Source organism: Scyliorhinus torazame, chromosome 1, assembly GCF_047496885.1.
Source record: "Scyliorhinus torazame isolate Kashiwa2021f chromosome 1, sScyTor2.1, whole genome shotgun sequence".
Lineage (NCBI taxonomy): Eukaryota > Metazoa > Chordata > Chondrichthyes > Carcharhiniformes > Scyliorhinidae > Scyliorhinus > Scyliorhinus torazame.
In genome coordinates this window covers 259,495,017-259,520,221 of record NC_092707.1, presented here as the reverse complement: position 1 = coordinate 259,520,221, position 25,205 = coordinate 259,495,017, and the positions used below count along the sequence as shown (strand labels likewise).

The following is a 25,205-nucleotide window of genomic DNA, read 5'->3' as shown; positions in this document are numbered from 1 at the left end:
AAAAAGGTTAACTTTTCCATTTCTGCTCTACCACACCTGTAGAGTGAGCCGTGTGCTCCCCATACCACAATCTATTAAAAGTTGTGGGTCAGGTGAACTCCATGATACACTTTGGGATTCTCTAAACCCTGGCCCATAACATTACATTTCTGATAATGACTCCCGCTGATGAGTTAAGATCTCATTGCATCGACTGAAAAAAAAAGGAGACTTCCGTTCGCGGCTGTTGGGCACCCCTGCCGCGAACGGAAACGGGGAGATCGAGCGCCGAGACCCCCGAAACCTGCCCATGACCCACCCGTGGGTTACGACCCTGAGTTTCAAGACCCCTGCCCGACTATGTCAGTGTACAAAGAGAACATAACAACTGTTAAACTACTGCTGGGGTTCATGTGAGTTCAATATATCTCGTGAGAGGTATCTGGAGCATTGTTATGTTATACAAAATGAATGGACCTGGCTTTACATGCAATATGGGGGGGTGGGTCTGTATTAGCGGCCCCACCCAGAAGATAGACATCAAACATATGCTCGTAATTATCCTGATCAACATTTTTGCAGTTAAATATGAACACCTGGCACCAAAACGTTAAACTGCAGAAATAGTTTAAAGCTGAATTATTTTCTTTGTGCCAGTTTTTAAAAAAATCGAGCACTCTGTTGTGCATATAGGAAAAAAGCCAGTGAGACCTCGTGCCGAGGTAATACGAGTGGCACATGGCCACCAGGCAAATTCCTGGAGGAAGAATTCCTGGAGTGTATATGAGATGGTTTTCTTGACCAACTAGAGAGCAGGCCATTTTAGACTGGGTACTGTGTAATGCGAAGGGAATCATTGCCAATCTGGCTGTGCAAACCCCTTGGGGATGAGCGACCATAACATGCTGGATATTTTTTATCAAGATGGAGAGTAAAGTAGTTAATTCGGAGACTAGGGTGCTGAATCTTAATACAGGGAACTATGAAGAATGAGGTGTGAGTTGGCCTTGATAGATTGGGGAGAGTTACTAAAGGGATGACAGTGGACACAAAAGCAAAATGGGTAAGAGGACCAATCCATGGCTTACAAAGGAAATTAGAAATAGTATCCGATCCAAGGAAGAAGCATACAGATTGGCCAAGAAAAAAATAGGTCTGAGGATAGGTCTGAGGATTAGAATTCAGCAAAGAAGGACGAAGGGGTTGATTAAGAAGGGGGAGTACAGTACGAAAGTAAGCTTGCAGAGAACATAAAGACTGACACTAAGAGTTTCTATAAATATGTGAAGAGAAAAAGAATGGTAAAGTGAAATGTAGGCCCCCTACAGACAGAAACAGGGGAATGCGTAATAAGGGACAATGAAATGGCTGAGCAATTGAATACGTACTTTGGTTCTGTCTTCACAAAAGAGGACACAAATCAGATCCCAGAAATGTTGGCGAATGAGTTTAGTGAGTGGGAAGAACCGAGGGAAATCAACATTAGTAGAGAAATGGTGCTGTGAAAATTAATGGGGTTGAAGGCAGATAAATCCCCAGGGCCTGAGAATCTGCATCCCAGAGTGCTTAAGGAGGTGGCTCTGGAAATAGTGGATGCATTGGTGGTCATCTTCCGGGATTCTATAGACTCTGGAACTGTCCCTGCTGATTGGAGGGTAGCTCACGTCACTCCAGTATTCAAAAAGGGAGGTAGAGAGAAAGCAGGGAATTACAGACCAGTAAGTCTAACATCGGTAGTGGAGAAAATTCTTGAATCCATTATCAAGGACTTTATAGCGGAACATTTAGAAAGCAGTGGCAGGATCAGTCAGAGCCAGCATGGATTTATGAAGGGGAAATCATGCTTGACAAATCTGTTGGAATTCTTTGAAGAGGTAACCAGTACAGTTGACAAGTGGGAGCCAGTCGATGTGGTATATTTGGACTTCAGAAGGTGTTTGCCAAAGTCCCGCATAAGAGATTATTGTGCAAAATTAAAGAGCATGGGATTGGGGGAATTGTATTGAGGTGGATAGAAAACTGGTTGGCAGAGAGGAAATAAAGAGTAGGAATTAATGCCTCCTTTTCAAATTGGCAGGCAGTAACTGGGGTACCACAGGGATCGGTGCTGGGACCCCAGCTATTCACAATATATATTAATGATTTGGATGAGAGAACAAAATGTAACATCTCAAAGATTGCAGATGATACCAAGTTGGATGGGAGGGTGAACTGTGACGAGGATGCAGGGATCCTACAGCATGATCTGGACAGATTGTGGGGGAATGGGCAAATCAATGGCAGATGCAGTATAATTTGGATAAGTGTGAGGTTATTCACTTTGGAAGCAAAAACAGGAAGGCAGATTACTACCTGAATGGTTGTAGATTGGGAGAAGGGAGTGTGCAGCGGGACCTGGGTGTCCTTGTGCACCAGTCGCTGAAGGTAAGCATGCAGGTGCAGCAGGCAGTAAAGAAGGCTAATGGTATGTTGACCTTCATTGCAAGAGGTTTCGAGTATTGAAGCAGGGATGTGTTGCTGCAGTTGTACAGGGCCTTGGTGAGGCCACACCTGGAGTATTGTGTGCAGTTTTGGTCTCCTTGTCTGAGGAAGGATGTTCTTGCTCTCGAGGAAGTGCAGCGAAGGTTTACCAGACTGATTCCAGGCATGGCGGGACTGTCATAGGAGAGAGATTAACTAGGTTAGGATTGTTCTCGCTGAAGTTCAGAAGAATGAGGGGGGATCTCATAGAGACTATAACATTCTAACAGGACTAGACAGAGTAGATGCAGGGAAGATGTTACCAATGATGGGTGTGTCCAGAACCAGGAACATCATTCTCCGACCCCCCGCCGGGTCGGAGAATGGCCGATGGCCGCCGTGAATCCCGCCCCTGCCCCCGCCGAAGTCTCCGGTACCGGAGATTGGCGGGACCCCCCGCTCAATTCTCCGGCCCCGATGGGCCGAAGTCCCGCCCAGAAATTGCCTGTCCCGCCGGCGTAAATCACAGCTGGTATTTACCGGCGGGACCAGGCGGCGTGGGCGGGCTCCGGGGTCCTGGGGGGGGTGCGGGGCGATCTGACCCCGGGGGGTGCCCCCACGGTGGCCTGGCCTGCGATCGGGGCCCACCGATCGGCGGGCGGGCCTGTGCCGTGAGGGCACTCTTTCCCTTCCGCCTCCGCCATGGTGGAGACTCTCCCCACTGCGCATGCGCGGGAAACTTTCAGCGGCCGCTGACGCTCCCGCGCATGCGCCGGGAAACTGTCAGCGGCCGCTGACGCTCCCGCGCATGCGCCGCATTTCCACGCCAGCTGGCGGGACAACAAACGCCATTTCCGCCAGCTGGCGGGGCGGAAATCCCTCCGGCGTCGGCCTAGCCCCTCAATGTTGGGGCTCGGCCCCCAAAGATGCGGAGCATTCCGCACCTTTGGGCCGGCGCGATGCCCGTCTGATTGGCGCCGTTTTTGGCGCCAGTCGGCGGACATCGCGCCGTTGGGGGAGAATTTCGCCCCAGGTGTCACAGTCTGAGGATTCAAGGTAAACCATTTCAGACTGAGATGAGGAGACATTTCTTCATCCAAAGAGTGGTGAGCCTGTGGAATTCATTCCCACAGAAAGTAGTTGATGCTAAAATATTGAATATATTCAAAAGGCGGCTAGATATAGCACTTGGGGAGAATGGGACCAAATGCTATGGGGAGAAAGCAGGATTAGGCTATTGAGTTGGATGATTAGCCATGATCGTGATAAATGACGGAGCAGACTCGAAGGGTCAAAAGGCCTCCTCCTGCTCCTATCTTCTATGTATGTACCTATGTAAATATCAAGCCTCTAGCTTGCGTTGGACCCTGATGGAGCTCTGCCAGTGCAAATTACCATGTTTTCGGTGCACTCCTTCCTGAGACAGTGCCTCTTGTCCTGGGCTGTGCATTAGAACTGAACTGCCATAGGGGCAGCACGGTAGAGCAGTGGTTAGCATTGCTGCCTCACGGCGCCGAGGTCCCAGGTTCGATCCCGGCTCTGGGTCACTGTCCGTGTGGAGTTTGCACATTCTCCCTGTGTTTGCGTGGGTTTTGACCCCACAACCCAAAGATGTGCAGGTTAGATGGATTGGCCATGCTAAATTGCCCCTTAATTGGAAAAAATGAATTGGGTACACTAAATTTATTTTAAGAAAAGAACTGAACTGCCTAGATTGACAACCGGCATCGGAGGGTACCTGACTGGATAGAGTTAGCCTCCTCATGAGGCCCATTGATCGGTTTGAGCACAGGCGGTAGTGTTCAATGGTTTAATTAATCTATGTTTGATTATGTGAATCTGGTAACTGATCTTGCTGACTGTACTTGAAAAGAGAAAAATAAACAGACAATACAGAACGAGCTGGAAGAATGTGAATAGACATTTTAATCTTAGTATGAAACTCTAAATAAAGTTTTTGCATACTTAAAAACTAGTGTTATCTCAGTATTACTCTGAGGCAAATCAAATATATTGAATATCCATCAGAGGCCAGTGGACCCCTCTGGAGGAAACCAGCATTGGAGGGATTCCAAGCAAGTTAAGCCAACCACTGTTGCTCCTATCAGGGCAAGATGAAGATTCACCTCAACATCTTCATGTAGCCCCCAAAATATTTCTGGATATAACTCTGGTGTCTACACCAGGATCACATTCTCCGGCACCAACCTCATTAAGCTCTGTTGGGCCAATAGATTGGCAGCGGGCGGGTGGGTGCAGGGAATACTGTTCAATGAGTTTATCAGTAGGACTTCCGGTTGCGGCTAGGCCTGGGTAGGTCGCACGTTCGGCAGCTCCTGCCGTGAACGGACTTTTGGGCCCTTTTAAGGAGCCCCAGCGGCACTTGGACGACGATTTCCGGTGTGGGAAGGCAGCAGTGAGGTCCCCCAGCACTGTATGGAGTGGACCAGGAGCGGAGTGGTCAAAAAAGCGGCACTGGAAAAGAGACAGAGCGAGTGCGGAAAAGCAAGATGGCGGCGGGTGGAGACCAGGCAGCGTGGGCTCAGTGGTCTCGGGAGCAGCAGGAATTTTTGAAAAGCTGCTTTGCAGAGTTGAAGGCGGAGATGTTGGCCCCTATGAAGGCATCGATCGAGAGGCTGGTGGAGACCCAGAGGGCGCAGGGGACGGCGATTAAAGAGGTGCAGCAGAAAGCCTCTGACAACAAGGATGAGACCCTGGGCCTGGCGGTGAAGGTGGAGGCGCATGAGGCACTGCACAGGAGAAGTTCGAGGACCTGGAGAACAGGTCGAGGTGGAAGAATCTGCGGATTCTGGGTTTCCCTGAAGGAGTGGAGGGGTCGGATGTCGGGGCGTATGTAGCCACGATGCTGGGCACGCTAATGGGCGCCGGAGTCTTCCCGAGGTCCCTGGAGCTGGATGGGACAGACAGAGTCCTGGCCAGGAGGCCGAGGGCGAATGAGCCGTCGCGGGCTGTGGTGGTGAGGTTTTACTGACGGAGAGTGTGTCCTGAGGTGGGCGAAGAAGGAGTGGAGCAGCAGGTGGGAGAACACTGAAATCCGCATCTACCAGGACTGGAGTGCAGAGCTGGCCAAGAAGAAGGCAGGATTCAACCGGGCCAAGGCGGCTCTCCATCGAAAGGGGGTGAAATTTGGGCTGCTGCAGCCGGCGCGGCTGTGGGTCACTTTTCAGGACCGGCATCATTATTTTGATACACCGGACGAGGCGAGGACCTTCATCCAAAATGAAAAGCTGGACTTTAATTAATGGTTTCCTGCAGGTTGTGGGGATGCTGGGGAGTGGGAAGGGGCGATTTGATTTGATGTGTGTGTTTTCTGGGCATGTGTATCGGTTTGGAGGGGCTGTTCCCCGCGCTTGAAGGGGGGGCGGGCCGGAGGCCCTGGGCCGTTGCGAATTGGGGAGAGGCTGCAGGGGAAAGGAGCTCCGCCACAGGGGGCGGGGCCGGACCAGGCAGAAAACAAGGGCTTTTTCCCGCGCAAAAAGTGGGGGGGGGGGGGGCGAGACCGGATGGGAGCCCGCACTGGCTCGTAGGGGGAAGGGGGGGACACCTCGATGGGGAATTCAATCGGGGGACCGTCGGCAGAGGCGGGGGCGGCCGGGGTCAGCAGGAGTCAGCTGACTTACGGGAGTGCAGCGGGGGGAGCAAGGGGCTAGGCAACTGCCTGGCTGGGGGAGTGGGGGCTAGGGGGGGCGGGGGGGGGGGGGGAACTGGGTTGCTGCTGTACTGACTGGGGGGGGGCTGGAGGTTAAAGGGAGAATCGGGGCGGGGAGCCCCCGTCTGGGGGGTTGGAGAGTGCGGGAGGCGTGGGCACGTGGCTGGCCTAAGAAAGGAGATGGCTAGTCGGCGGGGGGGTGGGGGGGTGGTCTCCCGATCCGGTTGATCACGTGGACCGTGAGAGCCCTGAATGGGCCGGTCAAGACGACCCGGGTGTTCGCACACTTAAAGGGACTGAAGGCAGACATCGCTATGTTGCAGGAGACGCACCTGAAGGTGGCGGATCAAGTCAGGCCGAGGAAGGGATGGGTGGGGCAGGTTTTTAATTCTGGGCTGGATGCGAAGAATAGGGGGGTTGCAGTCCTGGTGAGCAAGTGGGTGACGTTCGAGGCGATGAGTATTGTGGCAGATAATGGGGGTCGATATGTGATGGAGAGTGGCAGACTGCAGGGGATCCGGGTGGTGCTGGTGAATGTATATGCCCCGAATTGGGACGCTGCAGGGTGTTCATGAAGCGCATGCTGAGTCGGATCCCGGATCTAGAACCGGGGAATCTGATAATGGGGGGGGGGACTTCAATACGGTACTGGACCCGGCACTGGATCGACCTAGGTCGAGGTCGGGCAGGAGGCCAGCTGCGGCCAAAGTTCTGAGGGGGTTTATGGATCAGATGGGGGGAGTGGATCCGTGGAGGTTTGCCAGGCCAGTGGCTAGAGAGTTCTCCTTTTCCCATGTGCACAAGGCCTATTCACGGATAGACTTCTTCATGGTGAGTAGGGCGTTGATCCCAAGAGTGGAGGGGATGGAGTACTCAGCCATAGCGATTTCGGACCACCCCCCCGCACTGGTGGAGCTGGAGTTGGGGGAGGAGAGGGGCCAGCGCCCGCTGTGGCGCATGGATGTGGGACTGCTGGCGGATGAGGAAATCTGTGGGTGGGTCCAGGGGTGCATTCAAATGTACATAGAGGCCAATGATAATGGGGAGGTACCGGTTAGTGTGGTTTGGGAGGCGCTGAAGGCGGTGGTCAGGGGAGAGCTAATCTCAATCAGGGCTCACAGGGAGAAGAGGGAGAGGATGGAGAGGGAGAGATTGGTGTGGGAGATACTGAGGGTGGATAGGAAATACACGGATTCCCCTGAAGAGGGGCTGCTGAAGGAGCGTCGGAGCCTCCAAACGGAGTTTGATTTGCTGACTATGGGGAAAGCCGAGGCCCAGTGGAGGAAGGTGCAGGGGACAGCGTACGAGTATGGAGAGAAGGCGAGCCGGATGCTGGCGCATCAGCTACGTAGGAGGGAGGCGGCGAGGGAAATTGGAGGAATTAAGGATAGAGGGGGGAACACGGTGCAGAGACCGGCCGAAATAAATGAGGTCTTCGGGGATTTCTACGGGAACCTGTACAAGTCAGAACCCCCGGAGGGGGGGGGGGATGTGGCGGTTCCTGGACCAATTGAGGTTCCCAAGGGTGGAGGAGGGACAAGTTGAAGGTTTGGGGGCCCCGATCGGGATGGAGGAGCTGGTTAAGGGGCTGGGGAGTATGCAGGCAGGCAAGGCCCCGGGGCTGGATGGGTTCCCGGTCGAATTCTATAGGAAGTTTGTTGGGTCCGTTGTTGGTGAGAACCTTCAACGAGGCGATGGAGGAAGGGATCCTTCCCCCGACGATGTCTCGGGCGCTGATCTCGCTTATCCTCAAGCGGGACAAGGACCCGCTGCAGTGTGGCTCGTATAGGCCGATTTTGCTCCTTATTGTGGATGCCAAGTTGTTGGTGAAGGTCCTGGCCACTAGGATTGAGGATTGTGTCCCGGGAGTGAGACATGAGGATCAGACGGGGTTTGTGAAGGGCAGGCAGTTGAATGCAAACGTGCGGAGGCTCCTGAACGTGATCATGATGCCCTCGGAGGGGGAGGAGGCGGAGGTGGTGGCGGGAATGGACACGGAGAAGGCCTTTGATCGGGTGGAGTGGGAGTACCTGTGGGAAGTGCTGGGCAGGTTTTGGTTCGGGGAGGGGTTCATAAGATGGGTCAAGTTGTTATACCAGGCCCCGGTGGCGAGCATATCGACGAATCGGCTGAGATCAGAGTACTTCAGGTTGTACCGTGGGACGAGACAGGGGTGCCCCCTGTCCCCCCTGTTGTTTGCCCTGGCAATTGAGCCGCTGGCTATGGCACTAAGGGAATGTAGAAGCTGGAGTGGGTTGGTCCGGGGGGGGGGAGGAGCATCGGGTCTCGTTATATGCAGATTACCTGCTTTTGTATATTGCAGATCCAGTGGAGGGGATGGCAGAGGTCATGCAGACCCTTAGGGAGTTTGGAGACTTCTCAGGATACAAGCTCAATGTTGGGAAGAGTGAGCACCTTGTGGTGCATGCGAGGGGTCAGGAAAGGAGCCTGGAGGAGCTGCCGCTCAGGAGGGCGGAGAGGAGTTTCCGGTATCTGGGTATCTAGGTGGACAGGAGTTGAGGGGGCCCTGCACAAGCTCAACTTGGCGCGGTTGGTAGACCAGATGGAGGAGGACTTTAGGAGATGGGACGTGTTGCCACTCTCCCTGGCGCTGCCGCTGCCGAATCTGTGTAGCAACTACTGGGCAGCTAATGTGGCAATGATTCGGAAATGGGTAATGGAGGGAGACGTGTCGGCGTGGAAAAGACTGGAGGCGGCATCATGTGTGGGTACTAGCCTGGGGGCACTGGTGACAGCACCGTTGCCGCTATCGCCGACGCGGTACACCACGAGCCTGGTGGTGGCGGCGACACTGAGGATCTGGGGGCAGTGGAGGCGGCGCAGGGGGGAGGTGGGGGCCTCAGTTTGGTCCCTGATACGGAACAACCATAAGTTTGCACCGGGCAGGATGGATGGCGGATTTCTAAGTTTACATCGGGCGGGAATTAAAAGGATGGGGGACCTATTCATCGACGGGACCTTTGCCAGTCTGAGGGCGCTGGAGGAGAAATTGGGGTTACCCCTGGGAAATGCCTTCAGGTATATGTAGGTCAAGGCGTTTGCGAGGAGGCAGATAGGGGAATTTCCGCTGCTGCCTGCCTGGAGGATACAGGACAGGCTGATTTCGGGTGTGTGGGTCGGAGAGGGTAAGGTCGCGGCGATTTACCAGGAGCTGCAGGAAGCGGAGGAAGCCTCGGCGAAGGAGCTGAAGGGCAAGTGGGAGGAGGAGCTGGGTGAGGGCCTGTGGGCTGACGCCCTGGTGCAGGGATAATTCCTCCTCGTCTTGTGCCAGGCTCAGCCTGATCCAGTTTAAAGTGGTGCACAGGGCGCATATGACAGGGGCGAGGATGTGTAAGTTCTTTGGGGAAGAGGACAGGTGTGTGGGGTGTTCGGGGAGCCCAGCAAACCACGCCCATATGTTCTGGCTGTGTCTGGTGCTTGAGGGGTTTTGGAGGGGCTTCGCAAGGGCTATGTCCAGAGTCTTGGATACTCGGGTAAAACCGAGCTGGGGGTAACAATATTTGGGGTATCAGACGAGCCGGGAGTGCAGGAGCCGAAGGAGGCCGGAGTTCTGGCCTTTGCCTCTTTGGTAGCCTGGAGAATGATCTTACTAATGTGGAGGGACGCGAAGCCCCCAAGCGTGGAGGCTTGGATCAATGACATGGCGGGGTTTCTCAGGGTGGAGAAGATAAAGTTTGCCTTGAGAGGGTCTGTGCAGGGGTTCTCCAAGCGGTGGCAACCGTTCCTAGACTTTCTCGCGGAGCGTTAGGTGGACGTCAATGGCAGCAGCAACCCGGGGGGGGGGGGTTCTTGTTTTGGTTTACGTAAGGGGCGTTTGCCCCATTTTTGTTCTTAGTTTGTCAGATAGTTTAATGGTTAGAGGATTAAGTTGCTTTGTGTGTTTGCGAAATGCCCTTTTTATTTCTCTTTTGTATATTTTCTTTCCTTTCTGGAGTGTTTTAAAAAAGATTTATTGGAAAAAATTTGAATAAGCATATTTAAAAAAAATAAAAACGAGTTTATCAGTAAAACATTTTCCCCAGGTGCCCTTATTTGCGAAATGAACAAGGGAAAGACGCAAGTTCACAATTTTACCCAAGATTATTTTCAAACGTAATAAAATAGTTTATCCTCCAAATTATCCCAAGTAGAATATGCCTAAGATTCTAATACTACTGATGAACTGGATCGAGCTGCGGGTCCAATCCTCTGTGTCTCGGTCGTCTCAGGGCCTTCGCCTGCGAAGGTGGATCTCGCATGCTGCTTCTGTCTGTCCTGTGGTCTGCCATTGAGTTTCCTCCGTTGCCTCTGGATCAAGTCTTCGCTGTGAGGGTCTCTGGGTGTCCTGTTCTTATCCCCCTCTTCGCATCTTTTCAGAAGTTTCTCTGGCCCACAGCCAATAAGGCCACTGGGCAGGGGTTGCAAAACCTAATGGAGTTGCTGTTTGCACCTCTGCAGGACACCAGGAACTCCCCCTAGAGGTCCATCCTGAGGTGCATTGTCTGCAGGTACCCTTGTCCCATATATGGTGATCTCGGTGCCAGAAAATCTGGCTTCACCTGGGCAATCCACAACTCGATCCATTTGAATGGAGCTGATTATCCTCTGGTGTACAGGCCAAGCCCAGACTTGCCCTCGTTATCTGTCTCTGACCAGTTTATATGAGCCTGGCTGTTTGACTTCACATCAGGCCTGTCTGTGGTTCTGACTGTGGGTTTAATTTAAAGTGTCCAATTCTTCATTTAATGTGTCCAGTTCTTAATTTAAAGCATCCAGTTCTGTATTGGGCCTAAGATTCAGGCCATTGGACATTTTACCATAGTACCACTGACCCATCTCAGCACTTGCCTGGCCAGGAGATAAGGGGCTACTCTATGGGCCTGATCCGAGCAGTTTCTTTCATGAAAATAACTTGAAGCCCCTCAGGTGGAGCTGTGCCACTAACTGCGGAATGTAGGCCCTCGATTCCAGCTCTCCCCCTTGCCCATCATTTGCCTTGTAACGTGTGGATGGGGTTTTCTACCTTTGCGGGGTGTTGAAGGAGCACTCCAAAGTGGCCCATGGGGCTGCAGGTGGCGGCTTCCCCGTGGTTCAGCCACATCATTCAAAGAGGTTCTCTCTTTTGGAATATCATCAAAGAGACAGCAAAACAATTTAGATTTGTTCATGTTGATAGTCTGGCTGGCTACAAAAGTCGGAGGAAGCATTAGTCAAATCTGTACAGCCTGTCTTAAACCTGACTCCATCTTCTGTCATTTCTGCACATTCCGCGCGCGGCACAAGTGATCCGAAGGGTTTCAAATTAAATTGTCAGTCCGGGAGATTTAGTAGAAGTGTTCAAAATTGCGAGATGTTTTGATTGAGTATATGGGGGGAAAAAACTGTTTCCATCAGCAGGAGAGTGAATAACCAGAGGACACAGATTGAAGACAATCAGCAAAAGAACCAGATGTAAGAGTTCTTTTTTTCATGCAGTGAGCTGTTATGATCTGACAGGATGGTGGAAATTTTCAAAGGGGAATTGAATATATTTGAGAAGGAAAGGTTAGCAGGGCCATTGGGAAACAGCAAGAGGGTGGGTCTAATTGGACAGCTTTTTCAAAAAGCACCATGGACGCAATGGGCCGAATGGCCATCTTCTGGAATGTAAGATTCTCTGACTATATATGATGAAAATGCTCTTATGGTATTGGTGGAAATAGTAAGATATCACACCTAACAGCAGCAATGTGTAAGACCGCAAACCTTCCCAGGATTGTGACTTTTCATAACCAAGAGGAACAATGGTGTACATGGTGACATTATATAACACTCACTTTTTAAAAATAAATTTAGTGTACCCAACTAATTTTTCCAATTAAGGGGCAATTTAGCATGTTCAATCCACCTACCTTGCACATCTTTGGGTTGTGGGGGTGAAACCCACGCAAACACGGGGAGAATGTGCAAACTCCACACGGAAAGTGGCCCAAAGCCGGGATCGAACCTGGGACCTCGGTGCCGTGTGACTGCAGTGCTACCACTGCGCCACCGTGCTGCCCTCATAACACTCACTTTTAATGAGTTTCCTGCCAGCTCTCCTGGGAGGAGTAAGGGTTGCGTTAAGGCAGGGCAAGGAACCCATTAGGCAATGAGCAGCACCTGACCCTCCGACCCCAGATGGGGGTGAAACTGTGTTATGGAACATTGGATTGTCCGCCACCTCGGGGAATCTGCCATATGCACATAGAATCATAGAATCTCTACAGTGCAGAAGGGGGCCGTTCGGCATCTCCAAAAGAGCACCCTTCCTAGGCCTAATCCCCTGTCCTAACCCTGTAACCCCACCTAACCTTTGGACACTTAGGGGCAATTTAGCATGGCCAATCCACCTGAGCTGCACATCTTTGGACTGTTTGTGTGTGTCTGCATATGCATGTGCACGTCCGCATGCATGTCTGCTTATGTGTGCGTGTGTATATAGGTGCGTGTGTCTGTTTGATGTGTGATTGTCTGTGTGATGTGTGAATGTTTGTGTGTGTGCATGTGTGTCATGTAAGTGTCTGTGTGTGCGCACGTGGGTCATGTTTGTGTGTGTGTGCATGTGTCATGCGTGTGTCTGTGCGCATCTGAGTCATGCATGCGTATCGTATGTGTGCGCATCTACTTGTGAACTTGTATGAACTTGTGTAAACAGGGAGGCAACCCTCATTAACTTTTAAATGCTGCATTGGATTCCAACTAGCTCAATCAATGCATTCCCTTCCTCAGATATCAATTGTAATTTAAGATGAATTGCCTGGGATGGAACATTTAAGTTATAAAGGGAGGCTGGATAGGCTTGGGTTGTTTACTCTGGAACAGAGAAGACTGAGAGGTGACCTGATTGAGAAATACAAGATTAAGAGGGGCATGGGCAGGGTGGATAGGGAGCAGCTGTTACTCTTAGTTGAAGGGTCAGTTACCAGGGGCACAAGTTCAAAGTGAGTTGTGGAAGGTTTGGGGAGGATTTGAGGAAGAGTGTTTTTACCCAGAGAGTGGTGACGGTCTGGCACTGCCTGGAAGGGTGTTAGAGGCGGGTTGCCTCACATCCTTTAGAAAGTACCTGGATGAGCACTTGGCATGCCATAACACTCAAGTCTATGGGCCAAGTGCTGGCAAGTGGCATTAGGTGGGCAGGTCAGGGCCTTTCATGCGTCGGTACACACTCAATGAGCTGAAGGGCATCTTCTGCACTGTAGTATTCTGTGATTCTATGATTCTAGAGTGATGCAGAAAAATGTACCCCAAGATATGTTGCTGCTTTTTTTCAGTCAAGTTGCAATGAGATGTCTTTTACATTATAGAAAGGTGCTGCTCTTTAAAATTAGGTTTTGAGTGGAAGAGAACCACACTGCTAGCTTCAGTTTACTGACAAAATAGTGCTCTTGCAATCCCTTATTTGCATTTTGTTCAGGCTTCGTTATAATGAATTGAGCACAAGTGCATTGTAGATAAGCTCCATCTGTAACGTGTATTGGAGTACCATGGACCTTTTGTAACAGGGCCTTTTAGAGTTTTCCTATTTACCCACAGTATATATCAACTTATCATCCTTTTGGCCCCAGTCTTTGTGCTGATGTTGTTCACACAAAGGTGAGAGTTAGAGGGTTACATAATTTTGATCCAGCTATGATAAAGAAACGGCGATAGGAGTTCCAAGTCAGGATGGTGTGTGACTTGGCGGTGAACTTGGAAGCGATGGTTTTCCCACAATATTATTCCTCATGTTCTTTCCAGTGACACTGGTCTCAGGAGACGGAAGTGCCACTGAAGCCTTTTATGTGCTGAAACCAGAGATTTGGGAGCTCAGTGCCTGTGAACAGTGCCTCGCATCTTTACTGTTAATTCCTGTCGACAGGCAGCAAACCTGCAGACTCATTTTTACACGGGATTTACCGATGTTAGTGCGAGAAGCTGACACCAGGAGGCCAGAGTGCGACCAACACAACATTGGTATCAGAGTTTATTTTTAAAAGCGGTCCCCGGGCTGGATTCTCCGTTTTAGCGGATACGAGCCCGGCTCAAACGGAGAATTCGCGGACGTCTTACGGCGGCAGAATCGGCGCCGAACCCTCACTGATTCTGGGACCAGTGGGGGGCTAAAGGCCACGCCACATACCTGCTGATACAGATGCAGAATAGCTGGGTCTGTGGCCGCGCATGCGCATGGCAGTGGTTTGCGACGGCAGCGCCGTACAACATGGCCTGCCAAAAACTGCCCCCCTGTAACTCCCCCTCGTCACCCCTAGACCACCCCCACCAGTCCCCCCAGCCCCCGCCAAAGAACCCCTGCCAGCAAAATGGCTCCCCCCGGCTGTGGCAGCGCTGGTCACAGTCCGCAGCTACCACGTCAGGTTTACGAAGAGTGAGAGGATATGTGCCCCATACTGTCGGGTAGTCGGCCCATCGGGGGCGGAGCATCGGGGGTGGGCCTCAGGTGATGTCCTGAGGCCATCCTGATGACTTGCGCTGTACTCCTCGAGTACGCCGTTTTTGAGGGGGTGGAGCATAGGAAAAATGGCACCACCCTCGATTTCAGCATAAAAATTGATTCTCCAGCCAATCGCCGAACGTGATTTCGGCGTCGGCAATCAGAGAATCCAGCCCATGATCTCTTGTTGATGACCCTTGGACCAGGGCAGAATCATTCTCTCAGTGGGCAGCACTCTCATCTCTTGGGTCAAAAGGTTGTGGCTTCAAGTCCTAATCTGGGGATAATCCAAGATGACATTAAAAGGAATAAAAAAGAAAGGCTTGCCGTTTTGTAGCGATTTTCTTCACCACTCGATGTCTCCTACCAATTTGCAGGCAGTGAATTACTTTGGAAGTGTAGTCACTGTTATAATGTAGGAAACACAACATCCAATCTGTGCACAACAAGCTCCCATAAACAGAAATGTGGGCTGGAATTCTCCGAACGTTGGGATTCCCTTTTTCCCACTGGCAGCCCACCTCTGCCTGCTGGTTTCCTGGCCGCGTGGGGTGGCTTCAATGGGAAGTGCCATTGACAAGCGATGGGAAAAGATAATTCGGCACAGAGCTGAGAAACATGTGGCTGGGGGCCTGGAGAATCCCGCCCGTGGTAATGATCAGATGATTTGTTTTGTTTTGTGATGTTTATTGAGGGATAAATATTAGCCAAGGCACCAGGGATAATTCTCGTGTTTTTGTTTCAAAAATAGAGCTGTGGGAGATTTCACACCGACCAGATTAGGCCGGGCCTTAATTTAACCAAAACATTGTCCAAAGGTTGTCACCTGACAGTGCAGATTTGAATCCAGATCTGGAGGACTCAGAGACAAGAGTGCTACCAGCAGAACCATGGCCGACGCCGTTGCCTAGCACTGAGGGGTCATTGCACTTTTGGACGAATTGGATCTGTTTAATTTAATTGGGTCAGAATTTCAAGGGATATCGAGCTGAAATACAGCTATGATGTAACTGAATGGTGCAACGGACACGGAGCGCAGAATGACCTACTCTTATTCCTATATTCCTATTGACAACTCAACAGGTAGAGTAATTGTAGCATCCTTTTGACATTAACAAGTTGGCCTTTTTTGCGATGTTGGCAAGTGTGAGGATGTCAATGGTGGACTCTTACGTTTGAGCATTTTGTCAAGGACCACAAAGTGTTCAAAGTTGCAGAGAACATTCGGAAAGTAGCTGTTGGGTGATTGTGTGTAATACAATTGGTAAAATCTTCTATGTTTTTCGTTCCCTGCTTAGTTTCACCTTGACTGATACCTGACTTAGTAGCGGATATGACCTGAGAGATACATTCCGTTAGAATGTTGTTCCTCTGCCACACTTGACAAGTAGAGTACAAAGTCTCTAGAAATAATCGTTTGTGAGTTTATCATCACCAATTGGTTTTGTTATTCATCGAGGGCACCTTTCTTTCAGACTCGTTCATCATACGGCTATGTTTGGTTTACAGGTTGGTCAGCTTAGCTTTGCTCTGCTCACAAGGGGAATGTATCTGGGAAGTGTCAGACTCTTGCAGTTAAAACTCCACATTGGATTTTCTTATTAAAAATTACATTCCAGGAGCACTTTGGGTTTGGTTGGACAAGGAGTGGGCAGCCAATCCACTCCTCAGTTTAGCAATTTAAATATATTAACACTGTTGGTAGTCTCTGAATTAACCTGCCTTTCAGGTTTAACACCGACCAGGCCTCACAGGCCTCAGAAAAACTGGCAGCTCAGGGGAGGTGAAGACAGCTTTGGGGGGAAAGACTAAGTGACTTTACACCACTGCTTGTGGTCCAGAATGAACAGGGAAAGCTATCGGATCATCCCTGGAGTCTGGAATCAGAGGGCTGGATTCTCCGCCACATGGGGAACTCTGTGACCGGCGGTAGGCGGTGGAGAATTCAGCGTCTGGCAGAAAACGGGATCGGCACCTAGCCCCATTCATTAAGACCCATTTACATCCTATTAATGGGCTGGGCACCATATTCTCCGCGCCTTTGTGATTTTCCTTCCTCTGGGCCGTGAATCATGTGGATGGGAATCGGTGCAGGTCTTGACAAGCGTGTACCTGACATGTTGGACCCCACGGTGGGCCAAATGGCTAATTGTTTAAGCGAGTTTCACCCAAAGTCCATCAGAGGGCCACCCTCCCCCACCTCAATGCAAGACCTGCCCGACCCACTCCCAACAGACTCCTCCCCATCTCCCCAGAGACCCCCTAATTAAAGGGACCTCCCAGAGACCCCTAATTAAAGAGAACCCACCAGACCTCCTAATTAAAGAGACCCCCACCAGAGACCTCCTAATTAAAGAGACCCCCATCAGCGACACCCCAGAAGAGAGACCCCTGTCTGAAAGCTAGATATCAATTCAGGCAGAGGCAGTGAAACGAATTACTGCTTTAAAATTCACCTGTGCTATACACCTGTTGGCTCAGGCAGAGGAAGCAGCATCTGGTAATTGTTGGAAAGAGAAAACCAGTCAGCTGGGTTTAAACGCCCTCAGATCTTTGATCTGCACGCTATTCATTCATTTTTCTTTGATATTGATTTTACGAGGCTGTGATTGACAGCTTTCACACATGCCCAGCTGTCTGCATTGTTCCATTCATCTCCCTTTACGCTTGAGTAACTTTGAAGTAGTCAGCTGTGAAGCTAAGGGCAAAGTTTATAAACAGGGGGTGACCCGACGTTGCGGGGGGGGGCTAAGTAGCATTGCAGGGGGATTGGGGGGAGGGGGGTGCTGAATAGCGTTGTAGGGGGGAGGCGGACCCAGCCGCTGGACCTCACTATCGGGCTGTCTGCTCAAAATGGTGGCCTGATGGTGGGATTCTCTAGGGAATCCCTTGAAATCCTCGTCACGCAAAAATTTGCATGGCTAAGGATTGGGAATAGCTTCCTGAATTGCACTCCTGGCGTGAGTGCAAATCTGATGCAATTCAGCTCCAACGAGAGAACATAGGGCTGGATTCCCTGATCCCCGACGCTGAAATCGCGTTAGGCGATGGGACGGAGAATCCCCGATGATGCTGAAATCGGGGGCGGCGCCGCTTTCACGATGCTCCGCCCCCTAAAGAGCGGTGTACTCACAGAGTACGACGCATGCCGTATCCACGGCCTCCGTATGTTGGCTGAGGCCCACCCTGCAATGCTCTGTCCCTGACCGGCCGAGTTCCTGACGGCGAGGGACACGTGTGGTCTCACCTGTTGGGAACTTAGTGTGGCAGCTACGGATTCAGTCCAACTCCGCCACAGTCATGGAAGGGCCGATCCGCGGGCACGGACATATTCGGGGCTGGGGACACTGTGGGGGGACGGGACGGGCATGCGAGCCGGCCGAAGGTGGGATTATTTTGTGGGCCGGGTCCGCGAGCGGCAACCGCCATGAAGCACGGCGCGGAAACTGCAGGCCACCGCTGTCCACATGCGCGGCCACGGACCCGTCAATTCTCCGGGCCGTATCGGCAGCTAGAGCCGGGTGCTCTATGCTGCCTTGCTGCTAGCCCCCAGCAGAACGGGGAATCGGTGGCCGTTTTGCATCAGATTTCCTGGCGTAAAACGCCACCGTTTTCACGCCGGCGTGGGGGCATAGTCTCCAAATCGGAAAATCCAGCCCACAGTGTCCCAAATAGTGAATCCTGCCCAGACTCCCCTCCCTCATCCGTCACCAGCAAATACTGGTACCTTACTTGCAATTGTGGCCTGTTCCTGAGCCTTCCCTACCTGAATGGAAGCTAAGCCTGTCAATCAGGCTGACACCTGGTTTGTCATTCTTACCTCTCCTTCTTACCTCTCCTCACTTACCCCTACCTCCCTGTTTATGTAACCCACCTCTGTTAATATCAAGTCCTAAATGTTTCTCTCTCTTGTGTTTCAGCGCAATCCCCCGATTATAGTCAATGATCTATTTGAAGATATCAAGGATGGTGTGATGCTACTGGCCTTGTTGGAAGTTCTATCTGGCCAGAACCTGGTGAGTTTATTGATCAGCTTAACTCAGCACGAACCTTGTGGTCTTCCACCTCGTCTGCTGCTGAGTGGCCAGAGAGTAGCTTTTTTTTATTCGTTCAAGGGATGTGGCTTCGCAGGCTGGGCCACCATTCATTGCCCATCTCTGAGGGCATTTAAAAGTCAACCACATTGCTGTGGGTCTGGAGTCACATGTAGGCCAGGCCAGGTAAGGATGGCAGATTTCCTTCCCTAAAGGATATTAGTGCACCAGATGGGTTTTCATGACAATTGACAGTGGTTTCATGGTCATCATTAGACTTTTAATTCTAGGTTTTTAAAATTATTGAATTCAAATTTCACCATCTGCCATTGGAACCCGGGTCCTCAGATCTTGCTAATCCAGCGACAGAGCAGTAACGATGCTAAAGCAGTTGATCTAAAATGGGATTGTGGTACGAGTGTTAAAGTTAATCTCAGCATCCCTGGGTTAAGAAGGGGAAATGCAGAATCATGGAATGAGACCACACAGCAGGAGGCCATTCGGCCCTCCACACCTGTACCTGCTCTTTGAAAGAGCTATCCAAATAGTTCCACTTTTCACCTGCACATTTTTCATTTCCAAATATCCCATTTTGAAAGTTACCGCTAAATCTGCTTCCAACACCCTTTCAGGCACTGCATGGCTAAGTCACTGTAGAGAAGAATTGACTTCAACTTCCCTCTGGCTTGTCTGTCAGTTATCTTCAGCCTGTGACATCCTCTTACTGCCCCTATTGCCAGTAGAAACTCATTCTCCCTATTTACTTTATCAAAACCCTTCAACATGTTGAACACCTCTGTTAAATCTCTCCTTAACCTTCTCTGCTCCATGGAGAACAATCCTTCTTCTCCAGTCAGTCGATAGAATTGAAGTTCCCTCATCCCTGGTGCCAGCCTAGTAAATCTCCTGTGCACTCTCTCCAAAAGGCTCTGCCATCCTTCCTAATGTTTGACACTCAAAGTGGACAGAGTGTGGGTAGCTTTTCCGGTCCCTCCTACCACGGCAATCGTCGCAGTCAGGACGGAAAACTTGGCGGACCGTTTAAAAGTCCATCAACCTCGGGCGGGGAATTTCCAGTCTCCGGGCAGGCGTGACCAGAAAATTCCGTCCAGTATTCTAGCTGAGGATTAGAAGTGATTTATGAAGTTTTAGCATTGTTTGCTTGCTTTTGCACACCGTGTTTCTTTCTGTAAAGTCAGTGGACCCTGTATGTTGCCTTTTAAAAGCCTTCTCAACCTGCCTTGCCACCACCAAGGATTTGTGTGTAAGAACCTCCAGGCATTTTTGCACCTGGATGCCTTTAAAGATTGTACTGAGATTCCTACGCCTGTTAGATTTTCCAATAATCATGATTGTGCGGATATTAAAAATGAAGATAAGGTTGGGTTTGGTTGCTGTGCACTCCATGGACAAGCAGCAACTGGAAGCTGGTCATCAACACTCAACATAAATGACCGGCGTTCGTGTGAGGTACCAAGCGTTTCGTTGGTTCATGGGAACCTGGTCCCCAGTAAGGAGCTGACATTCTCGGGAGAGATGTGGAAGAGAAGCGGTGTCACAGCCTCATGGTGTAAGCTGCCGATGTCTCTCTTAACTTCTGAACACGAGCTCCACAATCAAATCAAGTGCAAGTTGTAGATTCGGGGGTACAGGCCAATGGACCGATTTCTAGATACCAATGATATCAAGGGAGACGTCGGGGTAGTGTGAGTAGATGGTGTTGAGGTAGAATATCAGCCATGATCTTTTTCGATTCTTTCATGGGATGTGGACGTCGCTGGCTAGGCCAGCATTTATTGCCACTCCCTAATTGCCCTTGAGAAGGTGATAGTGAGCTTATTTAAATGGTGTGGTGTTCTTGTTAAATGGAGGAACAGGCTGGGGGGCCAAATGGTCTACCCCTGCTCCTATGTTCCTATATGGGGGATGGTGGCTGTGATTGGAGGTTAATAAGAACTCATAAAAGCCACTATTTCCTGCAGTGCCTCACGGCCCCAGGAGTTTGCAGAGGTGGAGAGACAAGACAACGACTCTCTTACTAAAAGTTACTCACTGAAATATTTAAATGCACAGCTTTCATTGTAAGTACTCTGATGTAGCAGTTTTGGTGGAATATGTATTTGTGATTAATTTGTGTCCCCTTTTTGCAGCCTTGTGAACAGGGCCGTAAGTTAAAACGCATCCACTGGTTGAGCAACATTGGAACAGCCTTAAAATTCCTCGAGGGCAGACGGGTAAGTGTGAATAGCAGTGCTGTGTCCTCTGGCATCTCGCATCTCTGTGTGAAATCCTTCCCTTGGGGCAGTTTTTCAGCGATCCCAGGATGGAACTCATCCAAACTGGAAGTATTACTTAAAATGTAGCTAATTGAATTGGGTGTGATATTAGTGGCAATGGATAGGATTGCTGGTCTGTCAAACAATCTGAGTCTTTATCAGAAACTCTTTGATAGTCTGTGACCCGTGGGCATAGAGTCTTCTCACTGATGTCCGTACCTCAGGCCTTTCATTTGTGTAAAGATGGCGCAGTGGTGCCAAGATGTGGATAGAAAGGGCGGTTGCTGATTTTCTCAATGTTCAGTTGGATATGACTATCTGCCCAGTTTTCCTGACAAGTTTTAGGGGGTCTGGCATTTTGAGTAGTGCCCTGTTGAGGGATGGAAGGGGTGGCGGAGCGGAAGGTGGGCACAGGGGTCTACGGGTTAGACCAGTCGAGCCAAGTTGGTCAAATAATTAATTTTGTTCCATTCTGCTCGTTCTTGACACAGTTGCCAATTTCCTGCCTGGTCTCTGTGATTGAGTTCCACAGGGAATAACATTGTGAGCCCCCTCCGACCTGTTGCACACCTGCCTCGGAATGTTCGCTCCAACTTGCTGGAACCCTGTCTCGGGAATTCTGTCTCTGACCCATTTTCCCACTTTTTGCATGCCCAGATTCTGACACCAGAGGAATTTTATTCCTCGTATTTCCACTGGTGTTGATGTACTGCCTCGCACAAAATCATCTTGAAGGCAGTTACCTTGGTAACATTATTGGTACTGACTGTACAGAATAAAATGGGCAAACATCAACAGATATAGAATTAAGAAAATTAGGTAATAGTGTTAAAGCTCTTTTATTGCTGTTCAGAAATAAAGGAGGGTGTTAATAATTAATTACTTGATAAAATTACATCAGGAATTTAAGATTTTATGACAAGCAAAATAAAACGGATGTCAGAAATGTGAAACGAAAATAGAAAAAGCTGTTTTTTTGACTTATATTGGGATGAATATTAACTCAGAAAGGGAGATGGAATTGGGGGCTGCTTGGAGGTTGGGAAACCGGAAGAATGGGTTTCCTGCTGAACTTAGTGATAGGATCCGGCTCTATGTTTCTTGGCTGCCATAACTAGGGGGATTGAGAGGCTGGTTGGCTGCCTGGCTTCACTCTAGCTCCAGGCTGCAGTCGGGGAGCAGAGAGGAGCCTGAGAAAATTAATGGGAGTGTGTGTGTGTGTGTACAGGGGAGGTCAAGACTGGTTTGTACAGAGGCTAGAGGCAGATTGGAGGCTGGAGAGATTGGAAGCTACAGGCAGGTCGGAATCTGAGACCAAGGGGGATATCAGAGGCCTCGCGGAGGAGATTAAAATTTGAAGAGTCCGGGTGTATTTGAAGGGTGTAGGGCGAGGGGGGATGGTTTGAACGATGCAAAGTATGTTGATGAAGCAGGTAAACTGGATCCTGCAGGTAAGTGGAAAGAAAGGTACCTCCTTGATCCAGCAGTCCCAACCTCCCTTTATCCTCCGGGTGTCCTACGGCTCAGACAACCTATCTAGTTTAGGATAAATTTTAAAAGATGGTTAAAACGTGGTCAAGATAAAGGATGCGATTGGGAGGATGCAGTTGGGGAAGGTGGCAGGGCCGGATGGGTTTCCGGTGGAATATTTAAGGATAAGCTGGCACCCCTGATGGTGGGGATGTTTGAGGAGGCGATAGGGAAGGGGGTCCTTATATGCCGATGACTTGTTGTTATATGTGTCGGAACCGAGTGTGTCGATAGGGGGAATATTGGAGCTGTTTCGAGTGTTTGGGTCTTTCTCGGGGTACAAGCTGAATCTAGACAAGAGTGAGTATTTTGTGGTATCTCAACCGGGTGTGGGGCAGGGATGGGAGGGCTGCCATTCCGTACGGCAGGAACTCACTTTAGATACCTGGGGATGCAGGTTGCCCCGGAGTGGGGGCGGGGGGGGCTCTGCAGGTACAAATTTCTAGTTTGGTGGGGAGAGTGAAAGCTGATCTGGCAAGTTGGGATGGTCTCCCTCTGTCACTGGCGGGTCGGGTACAGGCGGTTAAAATGAAGGGGTTGCCACGATTTCTGTTTATTTTTCAATGCCTGCCGATTTTCCTGCCAAAGGCTTTTTTCAGAGAGATTGAGAGAAGAATTACGTCGTTCATATGGGGAGGGAAGATGGCCAGAGTTAGAATGGCAAGGGGAAGCTAGGCAGGGGGTTTGGGTCTTCCGAACCTGATGTATTACTACTGGGCGGCGACTGTGGAGAAGGTGCGGAGCTGGGTCAGAGGGGTTGATTCCCAGTGGGTCAGAATGGAGGAGAGTTTGTGCAGGGGGTCGGGATTGAAAGCACTGGCAACAGCGCCGCTCCCGAAAGCTCCGGGGAAGTACTCAGGGAGTCCGGTAATAATAGCTTCATTGAGAATTTGGAGGCAGTTTCGCCAACACTTCGGATTGGGGGCAGGGTCAAGGGAAATGCCGATTCGGGGGAACCACAGATTTGAGCCAGGGAGGTGGGATGGAAGTTTTCAGAAATGGGAGGAGAAGGGGGATTAAGACACTGAAGGATTTGTTTCTTAGGGGTCGGTTTGCAGGATTGAAGGAGCTGGAAGCGAAGTATGGGCTGGAGCAGGGGGAATTGTTTAGGTTCGAGATTTTGCCAGAAAGGAGATACAGAACTTCCCGGAGGAGCCGGCCTCCACATTGCTGGAGGAGGTGCTGACAACAGGGGGACTGGAGAAGGGGGTAGTGTCAGCGGTCTACGGAGCTATTTTGGAAGAGGAGAAGGCACCACTGGAAGGGATCAAAGCAAAGTGGGAGGAAGAGTTGGGAGAGGATATGGAGGAGGGGTTCTGGTGTGAGGTGCTCCGGAGAGTGAATGCCTCCACCCCGTGCGTGAGGTTGGGGCTGAAACAGCTGAAGGTGGTATACAGAGCACACCTCACGAGGGCGAGGATGAGCCGATTCTTTGAAGGAGTAGAAGATGTGTGTGAATGTTGCGGGGAAGAGGGGGGCCCCGCTAATCATGTTCATATGTCTTGATCCTGTCCAAAGTTAGAGGATTACTGGAAGGAAGTTTTTAGGGTAATTTCTAAAGTGGTGCACGTGAAACTGGACCCGGGCCCCCGGGAGGCCATATTCGGGGTGTCGGACCGGCCAGGGTTAGAAACGGGTGCGGAGGCAGATGTTGTAGCCTTCACCTTGTTGATCGCCCGAAGGCGGATCCTGATGGGATGGAGAGCAGCCTCTCCACCCTGTGCCCTGGCATGGTGGGGGGACCTGTTGGAATTCTTGACTCTTGAGAAGGTTAAGTTTGAACTGAGGGGGAAGGACAGAAGGATTCTACAATTCATGGGCATGATTCATTGTGCACTTTCCAGGACTGGATAACATCGAACATTAGTGGGGGGGGGGGGTGGTTCTGGGGAGGAGGGGGGCAATGGGTGTTAATGGGGGCTATGAGGGATTCCTGATTCCTTTTTGTCATTTGTTTATGTGAACATATTGGTGAATGTTTTGGGTTTGGTGGGATGATGGGATCGTTGTTATTGATATGGGGATTGACATATTTATTACTGATTATTGTTTATTGGTGGGTGTAAATCTGGGAGAAAATGCAAAAAAGGAGAATAAAAATATATTTAAAAAAAAACCATGGTCAAGGCCAAAACATGGTCTGTGGGAACTCCACATTTTATGTTTAAAGTCCGATCATTTTATCCAAAGGTTGGAATGCTACAATGTTTTTAAGGGTTAAATGCTGAGGAGAGGTTGCATAAGTCTGGCTTCTATTCCCTTGTGTTAAGTAGATTGAAGGGTTGATTGAGGCATTTAAAATGATTTGAAAAGAAATGGAAGCTTAGATGCAGAGAAACTGTTTCATATGATGGGGGAGTTCAGAACAAGTGAGCAATACCTCAAAATGAGAGCTCAGCCTTTTGGAAGTAAACCCAAGAAGCACACATTGATGCAAATGCTAAGGGGAATCTGGAACCCTCTCCACCAAAAGGCTGTGCATGCTGTGGGTGGTTTCCGGTGGGAGGGGGGTTCAGCTGATGCTTTCAAGACTGAGATTGATAGCATCTCTGTTGGATAGGGGCATTGAGGGATAGGGAGCAAAGGTAAATGGAGTTGAAATACAGATCAAGTACGATCTTCATTGAATGACAGAGCTGGCCTGAGGGGTAGAATGGCCCACTGCTACATTCTGCGAAAAGCAAATTACTGCAGATGCTGGAACCTGAAGCAAAATCAGAAAATGCTGGACAATCTCAGCAGGTCTGACAGCATCTGTGGAGAGAGAAAGGAGCTAACGTTTTGAGTCTGGACGGTGTTTTGAT

At 50.3% G+C, this 25,205-nt stretch overlaps 1 protein-coding gene across 13 annotated transcripts in view; it reads left to right on the top strand.

The window, feature by feature from the left end:
* Nucleotides 1-25,205, top strand: part of syne1b (spectrin repeat containing, nuclear envelope 1b) — a 669,902-nt gene that overhangs the window by 60,313 nt on the left and 584,384 nt on the right. For all 13 annotated transcript variants that reach the window (XM_072505314.1, XM_072505250.1, XM_072505295.1 and 10 more), the window contains exons 3-4: nucleotides 18,482-18,577; nucleotides 20,746-20,829. In XM_072505314.1, the coding sequence (XP_072361415.1) occupies nucleotides 18,482-18,577; nucleotides 20,746-20,829 (180 nt within the window). The remainder of the gene's footprint in view (nucleotides 1-18,481; nucleotides 18,578-20,745; nucleotides 20,830-25,205) is intronic.